Source organism: Cyprinus carpio, chromosome A13 (assembly GCF_018340385.1).
Source record: "Cyprinus carpio isolate SPL01 chromosome A13, ASM1834038v1, whole genome shotgun sequence".
Taxonomy (NCBI): domain Eukaryota; kingdom Metazoa; phylum Chordata; class Actinopteri; order Cypriniformes; family Cyprinidae; genus Cyprinus; species Cyprinus carpio.
Genome location: NC_056584.1, coordinates 10,999,055 through 11,018,648, shown reverse-complemented (window position 1 = coordinate 11,018,648; position 19,594 = coordinate 10,999,055). Strand labels below are relative to the sequence as shown.

The 19,594-nt window shown below is 37.3% G+C and overlaps 1 protein-coding gene across 1 annotated transcript; it reads left to right on the top strand.

Moving 5' to 3' along the window:
- Nucleotides 1–382: 382 nt before the first annotated feature.
- On the top strand, nt 383–19,436 carry LOC109069994 (E3 ubiquitin-protein ligase TRIM8-like). The gene is made up of 6 exons (XM_042768764.1): nt 383–2,836; nt 12,850–12,945; nt 14,480–14,713; nt 15,317–15,348; nt 15,452–15,567; nt 17,449–19,436. Exons 1-6 carry the CDS (start codon nt 2,243–2,245, stop codon nt 18,075–18,077), a joined length of 1,701 nt encoding a protein of 566 aa, XP_042624698.1. The 5' UTR covers nt 383–2,242; the 3' UTR covers nt 18,078–19,436.
- The last annotated feature ends 158 nt before the right edge of the window (nt 19,437–19,594 follow it).

Here is a 19,594-nt window from a genome sequence, read left to right as displayed (position 1 = left end):
ATGTTTATAGTACATTTTTATTTTATTTTATTGTAAACTGAGTAAAATGAGGTCTATGGTTAACATTAATTTAAGAGACTGGCTATTGTAACATATTGTTGCACCAACTCCCCAAACCTAAAGTGTGAACCAGCTGTTTTTAAAAAGACTTAGGTGTGTAGGTTTTTGTTTTTTTCTTCTAAATAAATTACACGTTCCTGTACTTTAACACTTATTAAGCCATCGCTTTTGATAAAAGCGTCTTATTTACTTGACAGAGTCCGAGTTTGAGCGTTTGGCAGCTTACGCACACAAAAAAAAAATTCTGTGTGTGACTTTAAATCAAACCCCGCCCCCGATTAATAGCCCCTCCCATTTTATGTATCGACTCCGCGATGATCACGTGATCAGGGAAGGGGGAGTATGTGAACTGTATCCTGAGTTGCAGTCCTGTGCCTGCATTCCTCTCATCTAGGATTAGCTTGAAAGGGGGGAAAAATCATAAATAATAACAGACGCAGATTGGAATACGGCGCCGAAGCATCGGTTTTCAATCAGGACTGTCATATTAAAGGGCGTGAAATCCCTGGATGACCGCGGAACTGGATCTTTTTCGTTTTACGTGAAGCGCCTATATAAAGGACATACCACCGAGAGGAAAAGTAAACAGATACGTCGTTTTTAATTCGCGTTAAACAGGAAAACAAGATGGCTGATGAGCGATAACAAGAGCCGAACGATATCGTCTCCTTTAAGAGCAACAAAGGTATCTGGCTTTAATGCATTAATATTTTAGGCGAGCTCGCTTCTTCAAAATAAAATACACGACATTAGGCTCTAAAAATGACCGCAATCCGTCTCTGGGAAGTGCGGCCAGGTAAACATCAGGCGAAACATGGACAGGGATCATTCTGTAATGTTTAACCAACACAGAGAATAGCTCTGATCATGATAAAATCGCAGCTCTTTGTGGTTTAATGCTACGAGAGTATACGCGTCAATTGTACGTTCATTCAAAGTCGTGTCACTAGAATAGATAAAATAGTCTTTCTAGCTCCACCGGCTGCCTCTCTTATAGTTGCAGGGGACAGAAATCCTGTCGATATAGTGTTACACGCGCAACACAGAGGCTCAGATCTACTTTATGATAATTCCAGCAGGGCAGATGTCATGTGCCCTGGGCACAAATCAAAAGCGTGATCGACTGCTTCAGTGGAGGACTGTACAGCTGCGCACGAGAGGACTTGTGGCGTCACCCTTTTCCTGTTTTAAACTCTGCAAATTACTATATGCTTCCGACGATAAGACGTTTTCATGTTGATTTAGCTGATCTTATCTCGACTGACACTGTATTTCGGACGACGTCGTAGCCTTTAACTAGTAGTTTAGTTATCTTTCAGCGGATAGTCAGGCATCTGTCACGGAGATTTTAGCGCGTGCTCCGTCCGTCTCTGAGTTTGATTTGGGTCCATCATTGGAAATACACTGATTATTGGTTTGATCGATACTTAAAAAAAAACATATTCAAGCTTCTACTTGGTTATCGATTGTTTTGACCGATAAATGGCTTCATTCGCGGTGTCTCTGAAGAATAGCGTCCAATAAAGGTATTTAAAGGTAAAGTAATAATTTTTAATATATTGCTTGGATATATCTTTTTTAATAAACGTCATTCAGAAAGGAGAAATATATAGCCAAGCACAAAGACGAAAGTAAATGTGCCACTGTTTGGATCACAGACAACTTTGCATACATTAAATTATAATTATTATTGTGGTAATAAACTATTCGTGCTGCGTAATATGCTTTTATTTAGTTCTCAGACTGTCAAAGCTATTGCAAATCGGAAATAAAGTTCGTAAAACTAACACCGTGGTTATAATGATTTTTCGTAATAGCATTTTAGATTAGTTAAGTGATTTTCTGACATGTTTCGCTCGCCCTAAATGATCACCATTATTAGTGTTGTTTGTGGATAGACTGTCGAAGGTGATAAAAAGGAGGCTGAACGCCAGATTTCTTCTTTCACGCCCGGCTGTGGTATTTGATTGCTGACTAACTTTGCCAGGAGCAGAGACGCTCCCTTGGCATGTTTGGGTCTGATCAGCAGCTGTTTCTCTGGGGCTTCTGTGCTCGTATGGTCTTCGTCTACTGAGCTAACACTTGGATCTAAATGAAGGAGGCACAAGAATGAGCGAAAGCTTGTTGGGACGGTGCTAGAACTTGATGTTTGCCTTCCGCGAGCGGATCAACTCAAAACTGGATGTCTGATCAACTGGTTGAGATGGCTGAGAGCTGGCGGAACTGCTTCGAGGAGGAGCTCATTTGTCCCATTTGCTTGCATGTGTTCGTGGAGCCCGTGCAGCTGCCGTGCAAACACAACTTCTGCCGGAGCTGCATCAGCGAGGCCTGGGCTAAAGACACGGCCAACGTGCGCTGCCCGGAGTGCAACCATGCATACAACCAGAAACCAAACCTGGAGAACAACATCAAACTGACTAATATTGTAGAGAAGTTTAACGCGCTGAACGTCGAGAAAGCTCCGGCCGTGTTGCATTGCATCCTGTGTAGGCGAGGGCCCCCTCTTCAAGCGCAGAAAGTGTGTCTTCGTTGTAATACACCGTGTTGCCAGTCTCACATCCAGACGCATCTCCAGCAGCCCTGTCCCGCTCCTGGACACCTCCTGGTTGCGGCTGAGGAGGTCCGGGCCTGGAGCTGCTCGCACCATGATGAGTACAGACTGTATCACTGCGATGTGGAGCAGGTGGCGGTCTGCCAGTACTGCTGCTTCTCCAGATGTGCGCCCAACCACGGCCACGCGGTGTGCGACGTGGAAGTGCGACGCAGTGACATCAGGGTGAGTGCTTTACTCTGAACTTCTCTGTAGGGGTGTAACTAGACTCCTCCTGCATCAGGGACTGAGCCAACAGTCCATTTTAGACCTCAGAGGTATACTGTGTATCAAGTTAACCTGGGTAACTCAGGTTTGCAGCCGTGTTAAATGAGTGACCCCTTTATGAAATTGGTGTAACTTTGCTAACATATAATAATGAATTTAAATACATGGTTCTCTAAATTTCTTTTGAGGGAGATAAGATATCCAGTGCGAATGTGCACAGAGGCATGTTTAGAGTTTTTGGAGCCCTCTTGTCCACGCCCTCCTAAAACGCCTTGTTTAAACACGCCCCCACATGTCTATGTCACTGTGTGGGAAGATTTGCATAACACCTCCCAAATGTTCACCAAAAGAAAGAAGGTGTATTTGTAATGGGTTTTATTGGGTTTTATTGGTTTTTGTCTTGTCACGCCGGGACACAGCATCATATGGTAAGGGGAGTAACATCTCCGTCACACGCTTGAGGTATTCAGCCAATCACAACGCACTGGATAGCTGGCCAATCAGAGCACACCTTGCTTTTCAGAACGATGAGCTTTGCAAAAATCGACATGTTTCAGAAAGGTGCAAAGGCGGGGCATAGAGGAGCAACAATAATGTACAGTATGTGGAAAATAATGTGTTTTTGAACCTTAAACAGCATAAACACATTCATTACACCAAATACACAAAATAATGTTCTTTTTTAGCAGCAACATATGACCCCTTTAATAAATGTCAGTGTTTGGGCCAATGGTTTCAGCCCTTCAAAACTATTTTGGCCAAAACCAAAAATTATTTTTTGGTGTTTCAGACAGATATTTTTGGTTGCCGAAATTGCATTACTTATTTAAACAAAATGTCAGGAAGGTTCTGAAAGCTGGTTTGAAGGACTATTCATTTTAATATAATGTAGGAAAATGCATTTATTTAATAACGTTCCATATTTATTATCCCTTTATATTGCAGTAATAAACAGTAATAAGAGAAAGTACTCAAGTATTACATAGTACAAACTGATAAATATACACTGTAACATTTAATTGCAGTAATGTGAAAATTTTGGCTTAATGAGGAGCAAAATTTAGCCTAATTATTTCAAAAACCTCATTTAGACATAATCAAAGTACTGAGGACTTGAAAGGACAGAACTTTGTGTCCATAATCAGTTTCATGTTTTTTTTCATCATGAACAGACTCATTGGATATGGATGGGGTGAGAAGTGAACTTCCTTTCAAAGGCTGAAGTGATCACTTCCTCTTGAAACATTAGTTGTGCTGGAACATGAGTTTATGCTACCATTCCTAGTTACTTCTGTCATATCCTAAATCTCTGCCCAGTCAGCCGAATGTTAACACTCATCAGAGCGAAAAATATTGGGACTTCTGCTTTAGAATAAGTGTTAAAAAAAACTATTTGTAATGTTCAGTAGCCTCATTGTTCAGGGCAACTAAAATCTTTGGTTATAATTTTTCTACAGGTTTATCAGCTTAAAATGGACACTTTAAGTACTTCTAAAATCTCATTTTAATGGTAAATCATTTTTAAAATTAAGAATAATTTTTTTTTTATGCTTAGAAGTGATTTTTTTTTGTCTGCAAAGAGGTTTATTCTCAGAGTGCTTGATTTCAAATGTTCACTGCAAACGCCACCTACACATTACTTTCTTGTTTCCTGTGAGACTGATTGCCAAACAGCAGAAAGAAATTATGAACTTGTCCATAAAACTGGCTTTGCAGAGTAGCACTTATCTTGTTTGCTTTATAGATGAGACTATTTACATAGACTTGTCATCTTAAAAGTTTTTATCTCAACATCAAGTTCTTGATTACTGGAAAACTGAATTGTCTGATAATCATATACTAGTAAATACATACAGTGTGGTCCAAAAGTCCACTTAAATTGATGTAAATGTAGAAATATTTCAGATTTCTAGGTCACATTGATCATGTGACTCGTTGTCCAGATGGTCAGATGTTCTTCTTTAGGTGAGGCTCTTTGGATCATCTCAAATCATGCTGGAGAACATGATCATCAGGTTTCACAAAAACCTAATGCAGCTGGCCTTAAAAGAAAAGAGAGACAAAACAAATACAAAGACGATTAGAGATTCATGTTCGCTTTTCAGTTCAACTTTTACTCAAATTGTTAAGCTGATAACATAATTTGCAAAGTGAAAGAATGACTTTTTTAAAGACATCTTTCTGTTTCTATTTCCTGAATTGATTTGTCTTGATCCACAAAATTGATTTTACCTATCAATTAAACTCTGATGGATATGCTAATGAGAAAGTAAGCTGGGACATTCTGCAGTGTAGGAGTGTAAAAAAAACCCACACTGTTCCTTCAGATGCCTCCCAGAATAATGAACTGTTGTGAGCTGAGGTGAGCTGCTGCTGGACTTGGCAGGGACGACTTCTGGATGCGTGGAGGAATGCTTTTTAGATGGCCAATGTGTCATGGCTCCTAAAGCATCCAAGTAAAAGGAGGGGGAAAGAGAGGGAGGAAATGGACACAAGGCTTGCTCTACCCACAGCTGCTGTTGAAAGACACACACATCCCTCTGTTCTTTCTTTCGCAAGTGCATAAATTTAGAGAGTGTGACTCAAGTGGACCCACAGTAAAACTGCCTGGCCTTCTTTGCTCCCTCGCCTCTTGTTCAGGAATAGGATGCAGGGTTCCAGGCAGACACAGGAAGGGAGTGACCTCAGTTCCCTCTCTGCTCCGTTCCCAATAATCCACCTCCTGTTCGCAGGGATGACATCATGGGAGATCCGATGGAGGATCACCCCACTATCTCTTTTCCTCCTCTTCTTTCTTTTCCCCTTTTTTATGAAACCCATTTACTCTTTTGTATGGTCCGATGACATTCACGCTCCATAAAATAACTTCCACCATTAACCGTGTTTTAAATATAGGACACAAGCAGTGAGGAATTATGCGTGGATGCCTGGCTCAGCCCACATTTGACCATTTTCTGGAAATTAGTCATGCTCTCAGTTGGACCGGATCATTCGAAATGTAATTGTCCTCCAGATTTTGCTCCAGAAAGACTTGAAAATTGATTGTGGTGTCACTGAATAATTTGAGAGGCCATTCTTATCACACCGCTGCACGCAGGCAAGCCGCCTTGAGATTATATCACTCTTTCAGATGTCCTTGAGAAAGGTTCAGTACAGTCAGATGACTTCAGATGTTTGGAATCGCAGTCATATTATTGTGAAAGTGGTGAATACCATACTCTGTTTGCACCCGTGACATGTAGCCTCTGCATAGGATCACATAAACATAATCATTTACTGCAATCATGAACTGCAAAAGCAAACCTTGAGGGAAACGAGTCTAGTAGGAGAAGACGGAGGATGTGGAGTAGTAAGCAAACTTGTCTTATCTGCTAGGCAATGTCTTTTGTGATGGCGATTCATCTGGACAAGGCTGCTGCTGCAGATGAATGTACGATGTGATTATGTGGAAGCAGTTTGTACTGTAATATGGTGCGTGTGCCGTGCCATTTCCCATTGTCATCATCCCTCTGCCAAGATAATATAAGTTTTTTTACTATTATTAGGTGAACTCTTCAGATTTAACAAACTTCCATCCACCTTTCATGTTTATTTTTTTTTTTTTTACGTTAAATATAATTTATTACAAAAGTAAGATGTGTATCTTTAACTACATGTTGTTGTATTTTGAGTCCAACTAGCTGGATAGTAAAAATTTGATTCAAAAAAAGTTGATTCAGTAACCACTCTTTCTAATTAAGTGATTTCTTTCAGGGAAGGATTTGTCAGGCCATTGTTAAACCGCTAACATGTGATTCTTTTTAAATGATTCATTCAAATGAATTCTAATTTATTTTGGGAAAGCGGTGGTGAAACGCAGTACAGAAAAAGCTTGTGTAAGCATATTGAGCACATCTAAAAGTAAGGTTGTTGAATATAGAGATACTTTATAGATACAGGAATCAATTTCAGGATGAGAGATCAGGTGGAGGATACAGTTCAGTCAGCAATTCCAAATAAGCTTTTAGATGGATTCAGTTATATATATATAGTTTGAATCTCCCCTTAGTTACAACAGAGCGTCTCCACTGAGCTCATTTAGGCTTTATAAATTAAAGCTGCATTGTTGAACATTACTGAACTACACAGCAATGTGTTGTTAGTGTGTATAGTTATATTTCACTTTTAGGAGATCAATCTAAATGTGATATCAGAAGTTTCTATTCATTTTTAACAGCCTATTTCTATAAATAACAACCTAGTTCTATTTCAGTTTTTGCAACATTTTTTTATGGGACGTTTAAAAAAGTGATATGTGTCTAAATTTAAATAAATTGGTTAATAATAATTATAATTATTATTATTATTTTTTTTACATCATCAGAATATCAGTTCGCCAGAGTATGTCAAAAGTTTCACGTTGTTGTAAGATTTCATGTTGGATACAGTCAATGAGATCAAGGCCTCTGAAGTGGGACAGGCCATGATTAAATATTAAATGTGCTCATTCATGAAGGGGTTAGTTTTATGTTAGATAATGCATCTAATAGTTCTCACTGCAAAATACTCTATTCACACAGGAAGGTTACTGTATTCATGGAAAGTGTCAGATCTGTATGTAGGATGTGTCTGACCTTTCTTCAAGTGGAGATGTTCTCACATCTGTTTTATGAAATCATACACCATTCATTACAACATTTTCAGAGTTTTTCATCTGTGATTTATTGTGAATGATACTGTGAAGTACACGTAAAGTTGTGTCGATTTATTAGTGATATGTAAGTTATCACTATGCATTCAGAGCACTGTGCCATTTGCACATTTCACATATAACTGCCTGGATGCCTGACCTTTTGTCTTTGCTGTGAATGTACGTAGGTTGTTTTGAGTCACTTACAAACTGCAGAAATAAATCAACTCAAATCAGCATTTAGCTGTGAAATTCACACACGCCCCTCACACTACCTCACAAAACCAGATTATTCTGGTCTCAGTCTGAGCTCCAGTCTTCTTCACCTTAAAAGCTTAAAAAAGCCATCAACAAGCCTATCATCAGGCTCTGCATCTCTGCAATTAAATGACTTACATTTATCACAGAAACAGTTAATTGTCTGTAGAAGTCTGTAGATTCTTTGGATGCTACCTTCCGTGCTCCCAGTCAAAAGAGATTGACAGATCGTATCTGCACATCTGCGTGTTTTGAAACGAGAAGCGCTCGCACAGATGTATAGCACATGGATACATTCATCTGTACACCAACAATTGTAACAAATTAAAAACCTTAAATAAACCTTTTGATTGCTGATAAGCTAAATGGCACCAGGAGAGCAGTAATTTTCTGTAACTTCCTGCTGGTATGTTGCGTGAAGTTTTTGCCATTGTCGAGCTGAAGATGTACAGTTTCCTGTACTCGTAACTGTGTGTAATCAGTGACTCAGTCTGATACCACTGTTGAGTCGACAAGGTGTTTAAAATGCCAGTGTGTAAGACCAAAGCAATGGTACACTCATCTGTTAAAAACTATTGATCTGTTCCACACCGTAGTGAGCTGTTCTGCTGTCTGCTGCCTACATAGACAGCTGCTTTTAATGACAGCATGCTAAATGGATCGCTCTACATGGGCAGCAGCTTCGCTCACCATACAAACAGATCTCCTCCTCACGCAAAGCTCAAGATCAAATTATAATCGACTTTGAATTTTGCATTAACACGCTGCTACGCGAATTAAAGTGATGAGGTAATAAGCACAGAAATTCATAACATTTTTATACTTTTTGGTAATTGAAAAAAAATAAAATAAAAAAAATAAAAAAATATATATATATATATATATATATATATATATATATATATATATATATATTATTTTTTTTTTTTAAATATTAAGCTTTTAACTTAATATTTCAATAATTCAACAACACATTCGCATGTTCTCGGTTCTCTGATGTTGGCTAAAGTTCACATGACATGCAGGTAAAGAAATAAAATATTTAATCTTTTTTTAGTAAGTGTTTTATTTTGATTGTTTTTCATTTAAAATGATTTATTTATAGTATAGTGCTGGGTGATTTAGTTACAAAAATTATGTTGTGATTTATTTTGTATCGAATTGTGATTTGAAACGCCACAAGATAAAAATGTAATCTTTATAAGATAGTGTCTCATAGGGCTGTCAAAATAAATGAAAAACTAAATTCGAATTTTCTACTTAAATATTATCAAAATTTTAATTATATTCGAATTTAAAAGGCATAATTTCAGTTAGGGGGGAAAAGCTTTTAGCTTCTCTCCTGAGGCCACAAGAGGGCGCATCACACAAAATAACAACAATTAAAAAAATAATAAAAAAACAAAAATATCATAAAAAAAAAAAAAATGTTTATAAACCCTATATAATTAATAAAGTTGCTTAAACAATTAGAAAAAGAAAAAAAATACAATAATAATTAACAAAAGCATTAAAATGCAATGACATTAATACAAAGGACCGAACACCGATCACAAAGAGTAGGGCTACAATCTTCATTTAAAAACATGAGATATAGTGGGATGGGGAAAAAAACCGGCATAAATTCTTGAGACATGTGTTTTTTAAAAGTTGAACTTATATTAATTTCACAAGGCTTTCTAAACATGCAGCTATCTTGTGCGAGACGCGAGTACAACACTGATATGTCCCTCTAGAAAATGGGATAAATATGCGTTCTGTGTGAGCGGCTTGGTTTTAGCTTTGACGTAAACAACGTCTTCTCCACGCTGATGCTTTTGTTTTCCGCAGTAAATTGAATGTATGTAAGACTGCCTAAGGGCTGACACAAAGCGTAAATTCGAATGCAATAACAAAAGCATTAAAATGCAATGACACTCACATCGTTGTCGCATTTTGTGCGCCACTGATAAGACTGCCTAAGGGCTGACACAAAGCGTAAATTCGAATGCAACGTTTTTACATTCGAATGTGGATTTTTTTTTTTTTTAATTTGACGAATATTCGAAATTCACATTTTTTTTTGACAGCCCTAGTGTCTCATACTGCTGCTGTTGCTGAAACATGCAGGCCAAAATAATTTTTAAATACCAACATTTGTTATTGTTTTTTTTTTTTATTATTATTTGAACTCAAACTAAATCGCTCTCTCTCTCTATATATCTATATCTATTATTATTGTAACAATGCAGTTGTGCTTTAAATAAAAATGAATACTTGAAAATTGTATCACTTTATTTTTCGTTTTTAATTATTATTTTTGACTCATAATTATACAAAATAAAAAAATAAATTATTGTAACAATGCAATTGTGCTTAAAAATAAAAATGAATACTTGATAATTATAATTTCACTGTATTCTGCTACAAGTTACAATAATAATGTCTTAAATTCTTCACTTTTAAATGTTAAACCTTAAGCACATTTATTGGTGAAAAACTGCAGGGAGACCTTTGAGCTTGTTTAGTTGACAACAGGTTTATGCGCTTCTTGTTACAAATCTGGTAACGTGCTGTGACCTACGGTCTACAAAAATTTTGGAAATTATGCAAATGTAAAAAAAAATTATCCTGGCACATGTTGCATTATAAGCGGAATGCAGTTTTTGTAGAGCAGCATTTGTTGTAAACCAAGCTGCTCTGAGACACTGGAAACAAAACAATTCATGAGCTGTAAATGAATACATCGCATCACTTTCAAACATACTAAATAGCATTTGATAATCGCATTAAGCCACATTGCAGTTTTTATTTTATTTTGATTAATTGTGCAACCCTATTTATTTATTTTTAATCTTAAATGTTTATGATTTCAGTAATTATAAGTTCACAAAAAAGAGAAAAAAAAAACACAAATGCAAATTAAGTGTCTTTCCATCAAGTTTAATGTTCGCTATGTCAGAATTTTCTTCGGCAAATACGTTTCCATCTTCCATTAGGGCGGATGATGGTAGTACTGATAACCTAGTTCGCTATGTCACAACTTCCATGTTTAATGTTCGCTATGTCAGAATTTTCTTCGGCAAATACGTTTCCATCTTCCATTATTTGCAAAAAAAAAAGTTTTTCCCTCCTTTTTCTTTCCGAAATTTGGCTTTTCCATCATTTGTTTCTGATGCGATACTTCCAAATGCACATAAAAAAGGGGTGATGAAAACAGCTAGTAACTCACAAACCCCTAAAGGGTCCGATATCTGGTATGTCAGTATATAGTGATCCAGAATGTTCTCTGATTAGTGAATCTCACTTCATAACTGGAGATAATGTATTGTTTCATTGCTAATTTGCCATTTAAATTTTAAAGAAGTAAAATGGCACTGATTTGTGAGCTCGGAGCTCATGTCTGTTTTTCTATGGAGAAAATGAATGTGATTTTTACTTCCGCACTGTTGCGCTCTATCGGTGTCCATGGCGACCATTGACCGCTGTTAACTGTTGTCTGTAGATATTCTGTTTGTTTGCCTGGCACCCATGCAGGGGTTTGCAGGAGCCCAGTTGCTGTAGGCCCCAAGAATGTGTCTCCTCTCATGTGACCTATAGATCCTGCAGCGGTCCGTGCACATCTCACTATGCAGGGATTACATGAGAATCTGTCACTGACACTGAAAGAAGCCCATGCAAACAAAGGGCGAGATAGCGAGCAAAATGAGAGGCCGAGACAGCCTTGCCCCCACTTGCTCTGCTTTAAATTTCCACAGTTATTAATGTGCACACTCGTGCATGCACAGTGTGCGTTATTGTTGTCATGACAGCTGCATTCTCCCTTTGCAATCGACCTATTGCATGTTGCATGGTCATTTATGTGATAAAACAACTAAATTGGCTTGTTATTCAGTATCCAGTGGACTTTGGTGTGGTGAGGTGCAGTCTTCTTCTTGTGGGCATGAGAGACAGAGTATAAAGGGGATTATAAAAGCTTCAGCACACTGTCAGGCTTTGATTTGGCTGGGGGATGGGGGAGCTTTGGGGTTAGTGGCTTCCTCTGAATCCAATTTAAAACCTGTCCAGACACCTAATAGCAGGCAGAATCGTGTGGAAACGTGTGCATGTGGTTCTGATGAATTAGTCTCATTGCCGACGTGTTTTGTTTTCCTCATTTGCTGTAATTAAGATTATTTTTTATTTTATTTTATTTTTTTGGATGTCAAAGCGAGGGCCTGCAGGATGTTTGGGGTCGTATTTTGGAGGAGATGGAAAATGTGTTACTTTTGTTAGCTTGGGCTTGACTTTAAAATGAAAAATATTTCTAAAAATAGTTCTTTGTTTCATTTGTTGCAGTGCATTTTGGGACTGCCTTCTCTGCAAAGGATGTTTTAATGTCATTTTTTGCTTTAATTTAATTTTGTGATCATTGTCCTCCAATGAAGATGATGTGCAACAATGACCTCCCACTTGATTGCGTTTGTTTTGGTTTGATTGGTTTGATTTGATTGGTTTTGCTTAAATAATTTTTTTAAAACCAGAGATTCCCAAAGTATTTTGTCAGCTGAACCCCTTTGACACAGCAAAATATTTCCTTGCAGTACCCCTAAAGATTTTAGCGTAATATTTTAATAATTCAACAACACAAGTCAAATGTGCAGAATTAAATGATGTCGGCAGGTAAATAAATAAAATATTTAATCTCTTTTAGAAAGTGTTTTATTTTGATCGTTTATAATCTAAATGTATTTATTTACAGTAAAGAGCTGCAAGATTGAGTTACAAAAATTATGTTGATTTTTATATTGTGATTTGAACTGTGATAGATGTTTTCCTCATTTGCTGTATTATGATTTTTGTTTTTTTTTGGATGTTGTATAGAGGGTCTTTGGGATGTTTAGAGTCTTATTCTGGAGTGCATTTCTTTTGTTAGCTTGAGTTTGACTTAAAATGAAAACGATTTCTAAAAATAGTTCATAGTTCAGATGATCCTTGATCCTGGAGTCATTCTGTTTTGTTGAGCTTGGCAGATCATGGATCTGTGGAAAAAGGTTTGATTTGTGTTGTTTTCCCCTCCCTTCAGCATATGCTAATGAAGCAGCAGGATCGCATTGACGATAGAGTGAAAGACATCGAGGAGCAGCTGTATAAGTTGGAGTCTGACAAACTACTGGTGGAGGTAAGGAGCATGCCCACACACACACACACACACACTTCTGTCTTCCTCTGTCTATCTGTCTGCATGTGTCTCCCTCACCCTCTACTGCAGCTAATGAATATGTAAGAGGCTGTTTTTGGTATGACATTGGCAGTGTCTGTGCTTAAGCCTTGTGTGGACCTTTTCTCCCTGTCTGCAGTTTTATTTTTGTTGTTTGAGGAAAATTAATTAGACAAGTATGCTGTACTACGAAACAATGTGGTCAAGGAGAGGTCTTGTCAGATTCTCCTTGTTTCGGATATGGATCTCCATTAGCTTTTACAATAGCTGCTGGTTTTCCTGAGCTCCACATAAAAATATAAAAATAGCAATTAATATTAAAGATAAGTTTTAAAACAACAGAAATAAGAAAAGAAACAAATTGAATGGATCTAATGCAATCAATTCATAAACACGTTTCATTCAACCTACATACATGAACAACAAAAGTGATTAAGTTAAGTTTAAGTTGTGCCGACACGTGAAATGTTCTCATATTAAGCTATTAAAACAAAATCGTCAGGATCGAAATCTCTCGATTCATCTCGACTGACAATGATCCGCACGTTTTGACGTAAATATGAAAGTGTTGTTAATATTAACTGAAACAAAAACTATTTTTTTAAATAAACGTTTTCATTAATTTAAAAAAACCTGAAATAAAATACAATGTAAACATTACATGAAATATCTAAACTTCAAAAACTCTTGAAAATTAGAAGCAGTCTTGGCAACTAACTGAATAAGTTCAAGTACTGAAATGACTAAAACTTAACATAAAACTAAATAAAATGGCAAGAGCACATAACAAAATTACTAAAACTTTAGTTTAAATTCAAATGAAAACTTAAAATACAAAAACAAGCTATTTCAAAATAATAATAAATACTATAAGTGTATATAAATAAAACTAAGATAATATTGAAATACGTACACAAATATCTAAGCAAAATGCAGTTTAATAGTTGGTAAGGTAAAAATGTACCTGTATACAAGCTTTTCTAAAATCAAAATGTGGTGTGTGGCTCCAGATGATCTTTGAAAAGTATATTAAGATTCTTAAATATAATTTAGATAGCACAGATACTCAGTTCAGGTTCATTTATTAATCAACTCTGTCTCTGTTGTTTCTCCTAGAAGTTGTCATGATAATTTTACAATAAAATAAGAATAAAGGTCTATAAAACCAGCGTGGGTAGTATAGCTCAGTTAATTTGGTTTTGGGAGAATGTTAATGAGAAGTTCTTATTAAAATCCTTGTCTTTTGATTGCATGGTAAAGTCTGAGCACAGTTTAAGACGCTCTTGTGTTTTTTTCTGAAACTAGAAAACGTGAAATTGCTGGGAATTTTTTTTTTTTTTGCAGAAAAATTCAACAAAAACTCTTCATTTACTTTCAATTTAAAATAACTGAGACTAGATATCTTTAGTGTTGTATTCAGTTTCCTTTCGTACAGAGAGCTATTTGTTTATGTGTTCACATTGAGGGAGATGCCGTGCGTGTGTGTGTTGTGCAGGATAAGGTACAGCAGCTGAAGAAGGAGGTGCGTGTGCAGTATCACAAAATGCACCAGCTCTTAGAAGATGACCTGGGGAGAACTCTCGAGGTGCTGGATAAAGCACACTCCAAATACTGCCAGGAGAACTCGACCCAAACCCTCCAGCTCAATGAACGCCGTCAGGAGGCCAAGAAACTGCTCAGCTCGGTCCAAGTTGTGTTTGACAAGGCAGAGGATATTAACATCATGAAGGTGAGGTGGATTCTCTCTTTCACCTCCACAGATGCCTTCCACTGCTCGTCCTTCACTGTCTATGATATCCCACAATCCTGAGTGTGCATTTAAGATGCTGCTGGGGAAAAACTCTGTGTTTGAAAGACGTAAATGAATTCATAAATGTCATTTTTGATTAATGTAAACAACTTTGAATTCATAATTCTTTTGTTTTCACCATATAATTCCATGTCTAGCAAGAAAAAAGCAGTGTTGTGATTAAATATTGCCTGTTTTCGATTATTAAACATGATGTCATGAGTTAGTCTGAAACCAGTTTCCTTCATATGAAGACACTGTCTGTCTGACTGGGCAGTAAGGCAGCTGCCTCGGTTTTCCTTGAACACACTCCCATCTGACTTATGCTATAAATCCCATTGCACTCACTCACATACTCTCATAAACACACAGTGTGAATGTGCCCATACCTGTGAGAAATGTTGCCCTGTCTGTGTGTGTGGTTGTTATCAGCAGATCTGCACTTCCAGATTTTTCCATGTTTACAGACAAAGAGGCAGTCAAGCAGCAGCTTGTAGACTGCAGGGAGATTAATATTTCGTTCTGTTCTGTTTTGCTTTGTAGAACACAAAACCAGTGAAAATACTCATGGACAGGTATGTCGTTTATGAGCCAAAGTGCAGAAGTGTTTATTAATTGAATAATGAATCACATTTTGGATATGTAGTAATCTGCTCATGTGTAATGGTCTTTTCACAGATCACAGTCGAGCACGGGCAGTGTTCTGCCTCCTTGCAAAGTGGGTCATCTTAATTCCAAAATATTCCTGTCTGAAGTCTCAAAAAAGGAAAAGAACTTGAGAAAAATACTGGAAGGTGGGTAAAAACTTGAGTGGTTCAGTGACAATTGGTGGGTCGTACATCTTTTCTAATTGGATCTAGGATAAAAAATGGTATATGAAAATAACAAAATGCCACTAGCCACATAATCATGCGTAGTTATGATAGTACGTTTTTTGGCACAAATTTATATCACTTGGGAGAAGCAAGCCAAATTAGACAGGTACCAATATATAATTTTTTGCACTTTTTACATTGAAAATGCATTTCATTCATACATGAATTCACCTACCTTATGACAAGCATTTTTTTTTTTTTTTCATTAAACATTCAAAATGTTAGGATTATGTGGTGCAAACAACATTGAGAAACATGCAAGAAAAAAACAAAGCAGGTCAATAGGTCTTAAATATCAAATAATTTTTCTATAATAAAGCAAGCGTTGTTCAGGTTGTAAAATGTCATTCTGTGTGACTCCCTAGAAACTTATTTATACTTATAATTATTCATGTTATTTGGAAAAATAATCTTCTTAAAAATTGTGAAAAATCTTCTTTTTTTTAAGAATTAAGATGTGTACACTCACATTTATTCAAGGTGTGAATGTTGCTGTCATGATCCTTGGCTACACCATGTGACTTTGGAGCCATTATATTGAAACATTGGTGACCTGTGCTGGCAAAATGAGTCACAATGAGCAAATTTTAAAAAATGAATTATTTTTATGTTCACATTCTCCATTAAAATTGACTGAGCTACACCTGTTTGATGTCAATAGAATCAGCAAAGTCAATTTTGAGAAAAATTGGGTAAAATTTTCTGAAGGTTCCAAAGCAAAATCACCCGCAATGTTACATCTTTTTCTCCAGTTCTTTTCTTAATAATAATAACTATATAAATAATCACAATATAGTGATATTTTTATTTGATTATTGTTAATATAAATAAGAACAGATGCAAAAAATAACAGTAGAACAAATATAAGAAAGAAACAAATGATGCATTACCTTTTAATTTTACATCTAAACAAAAGCATTCAAGTAAAAAAAAAAAATCAAATATAAAAATTCCTTTAGTCTGTTCATTACAAATCAATTGATTACAAAAGCAGTTCAATCAAGAGCAGCAAGTGATTCCTTCTTTTCTTTTATTGTTAGATTAACATTAATGAGACAGACGGCCCATGTTAAGACCTACTGTAATGCACAGATCTAATACAATGTTACACATCAGATGTTTTTCCCCAACAGTTCCCCAAACATTCACTTAAGACAGAACAGATTATGTTTGCATGAATACTTAAATACTGTAACTCTGTATATGTGTATATTTATCGGGATTGCATGCAGTCAGAAGCGCTTTTATGATGACAGTCAGCGTGAGAAGCGAGTGGAGAAAAGGTACTCCTCTCAGAAAACGTACGAATAAAAGTAATTAAACATCTTGAATTGTTATTTGGAGCATTTGGATCGCTAGATGAGGACTTAATTAACTCATTTTTGTGAAAACCTCAAAATCGACAAAAAATCAACATTGTTCACTTTTTTTTGCCTGTAGTTTTAAATGAGCCTGTGCGCATTCCCACTCATTTTGCCAGCACGGGTCACAGTTTGTCAAACCCATATGAAACTAACATGAATACAAAAAGTACAATGGCGTGTTTAAACTAGATAAACAGTTTTTCATTTTCTTTATCTTTTGATCATCATTGACCCTGGAATGCCCTCTTCCTCAAAAATCATTCTTTAAAATAAACATAAATATAAATATATATTCATATATTCATTTTTTTGTCGGATAAACAATTTTTGGTTGTTGGCTAGTAAAATCTTGGCCCATTGACCCAAAAATATTTCTGTTTAACATATTGTTTTTTCCACAAATCAAACTCTTTGTCCCCCGTCCCCTTGTTTCCAGCACCATTCAGTACTCCTGCGCACTTCCTCCAGAGCATTTCTGTCCACCCCTCCAGTGTGAATACCTCCGGGGGGGAGAAACGCAAACACCCCACGGCCTTCCCTGAAAGCAGCAGCAGCCTGCTGGAGTCCTCGTCAGGCCCCATGAGCAAACAGCAGTTCCTGGGTCAAGGTTCCAACTCCACAGACGGGACGACGTCGCAGCCGCCCATGGCTCCCTGTAGCTCCACCCAGCACATCGTAGGCCTCAGCAGTAGCAGCAGCGCCCAGTCTGTCCATCATTCCAGTTCAGTTTTTACTCCGGCTGACTACCCCAACCCAAGCTCGTCCCAGCAGGCCATGCTGCCGCAGTATGGCGGCCGTAAGATTCTCATGTGCACGATGGACAACTGCTACTGCTCTAGCGTCCCCTCTATATCGAACCACCGTGGCCATCCTTCCTACCCTCGCTCGGGATCTTTCCCTTGGACACAGGACTACACCCACCCCCTGCCCTCCACGCCCTCAATGTCCCAGCCTCTCCAGGGGCTCTCCATGCATGACTGGATTGACGCCTCACAGAGCCACAGGCACCCTGATTTCTATGGACTGTACGGCCAATCTTCCACTAAACCATACGTCACCAGTTAACTTCCACTCCTTCTCTGGTTTATCTCCAATAACTCGCCCATTTCCTTAAGGTTCGGTCACATTTGCGAAATTCTGCGTGCAAAAAGAAGTCCATTGTCAATAGCATAGAGATGTATAAAGCACAGCTCACACAGAAGTCCGTTTCAAATTCCCAAATGCGTGGATTCCTATTGGAATGACTGGATTTCGCCTGCAAAATTTTGCCAAACAACAGCAAATGTGACCGCACCTTTAGACCTTTTTCCCGCCTGTCTTTCAAAATCAGGCTTGTTATCATCACAATCAAAAGGACAGCACTTTTTAGCATGCAATGCAAGCCTCTCGGCTTCAAAACACTGATCTCTTCCAACTTAAGCATTAAAACCTTTTCTGTCCCTGCGTAGAACATGATAAGGGAATCTTTCTTTGAGAAATGTGGAGGCGGGACCCAGCTGAGTTTTTAAAATTACAAACAGATTTTGGATCAGTTGCACAGGGTTCTGACCCGGAGCAGATAATGATCGCTTGTAAATGGAGTTAGTTTTAACTCCTTATACCTCCCCTCTTCCTGTTTTTAGGGCATCTGGAATCTGGTTGTTTTTTATGATGTGGTAAAGATTCATTTTAACATTGCTATTAAACTTCTACAGTTTTATTAATAGTAGATGGGAAATATTAATATGAAAAAAAGTGTGTTTATTATATATCATATTTCACCTCTATTGCACCTCGAGGTTTTAGGCTTAAGTTTCTGCTGAACCGCTCCACAGGTAACCATGTTAAGTGGGAACTCCGATTATGGTTTAACGTGCTACTTACATTCCTTATAGAGGCCAGAGGATCTTGTTTTTTCTGTTATGTTTACAGTTATGTATTAATATTTTTCATTAATTTTCAGTAGGTTGGAAAAGATCAGTATAAAAACTCAATCCAGATTCTTTGGAGGCTTCCACCAAGCATGTCATGAGCTAGTACTTCTGGATTCTGCTTCCTGTCAGATAATGTTTCTTCCTGCATTCAAGCACATGTGAAGCATGTTCAGGATGATTGGTGCCTACACACACCTCTCAGTCTTATAACGGTGTAGATATACTTCCTGTCTTAGTCAGTGATGGTGAAGCCCGATGGGGACAGCGGTCACCATGGAACACTGATTGTCATGAATATGCTGAAAAACTTCCTGTTTGTGATTGTAGGCATACAGGAAAGCCTACCTGTGCACTCAGAACTCCAAGAGACTCGACTGAGTGAGACTAGAGGACAGTTGGTGACATTTTTTCACATATTTTATACAAGAAAAGAAAACTGAATGGACTGCATACATTTGGAAATCGAAATAAATGTGCTTCAAAAGAGTATTAAATGCTGGTTTGAACTAAAGTGTACGCAATCTCTTTTGTAATTGTGTAATGTAGTTTTCTTTTTGCTGGTAGAACTAGAAGTTATGACTAAACTCTGGAGCTTCTAAAGCTGTGGTTCTAAATCGGGGGCCTCAGTAAACCTCTAATCATGACTTAAAATAAGACAAAACAAGAATG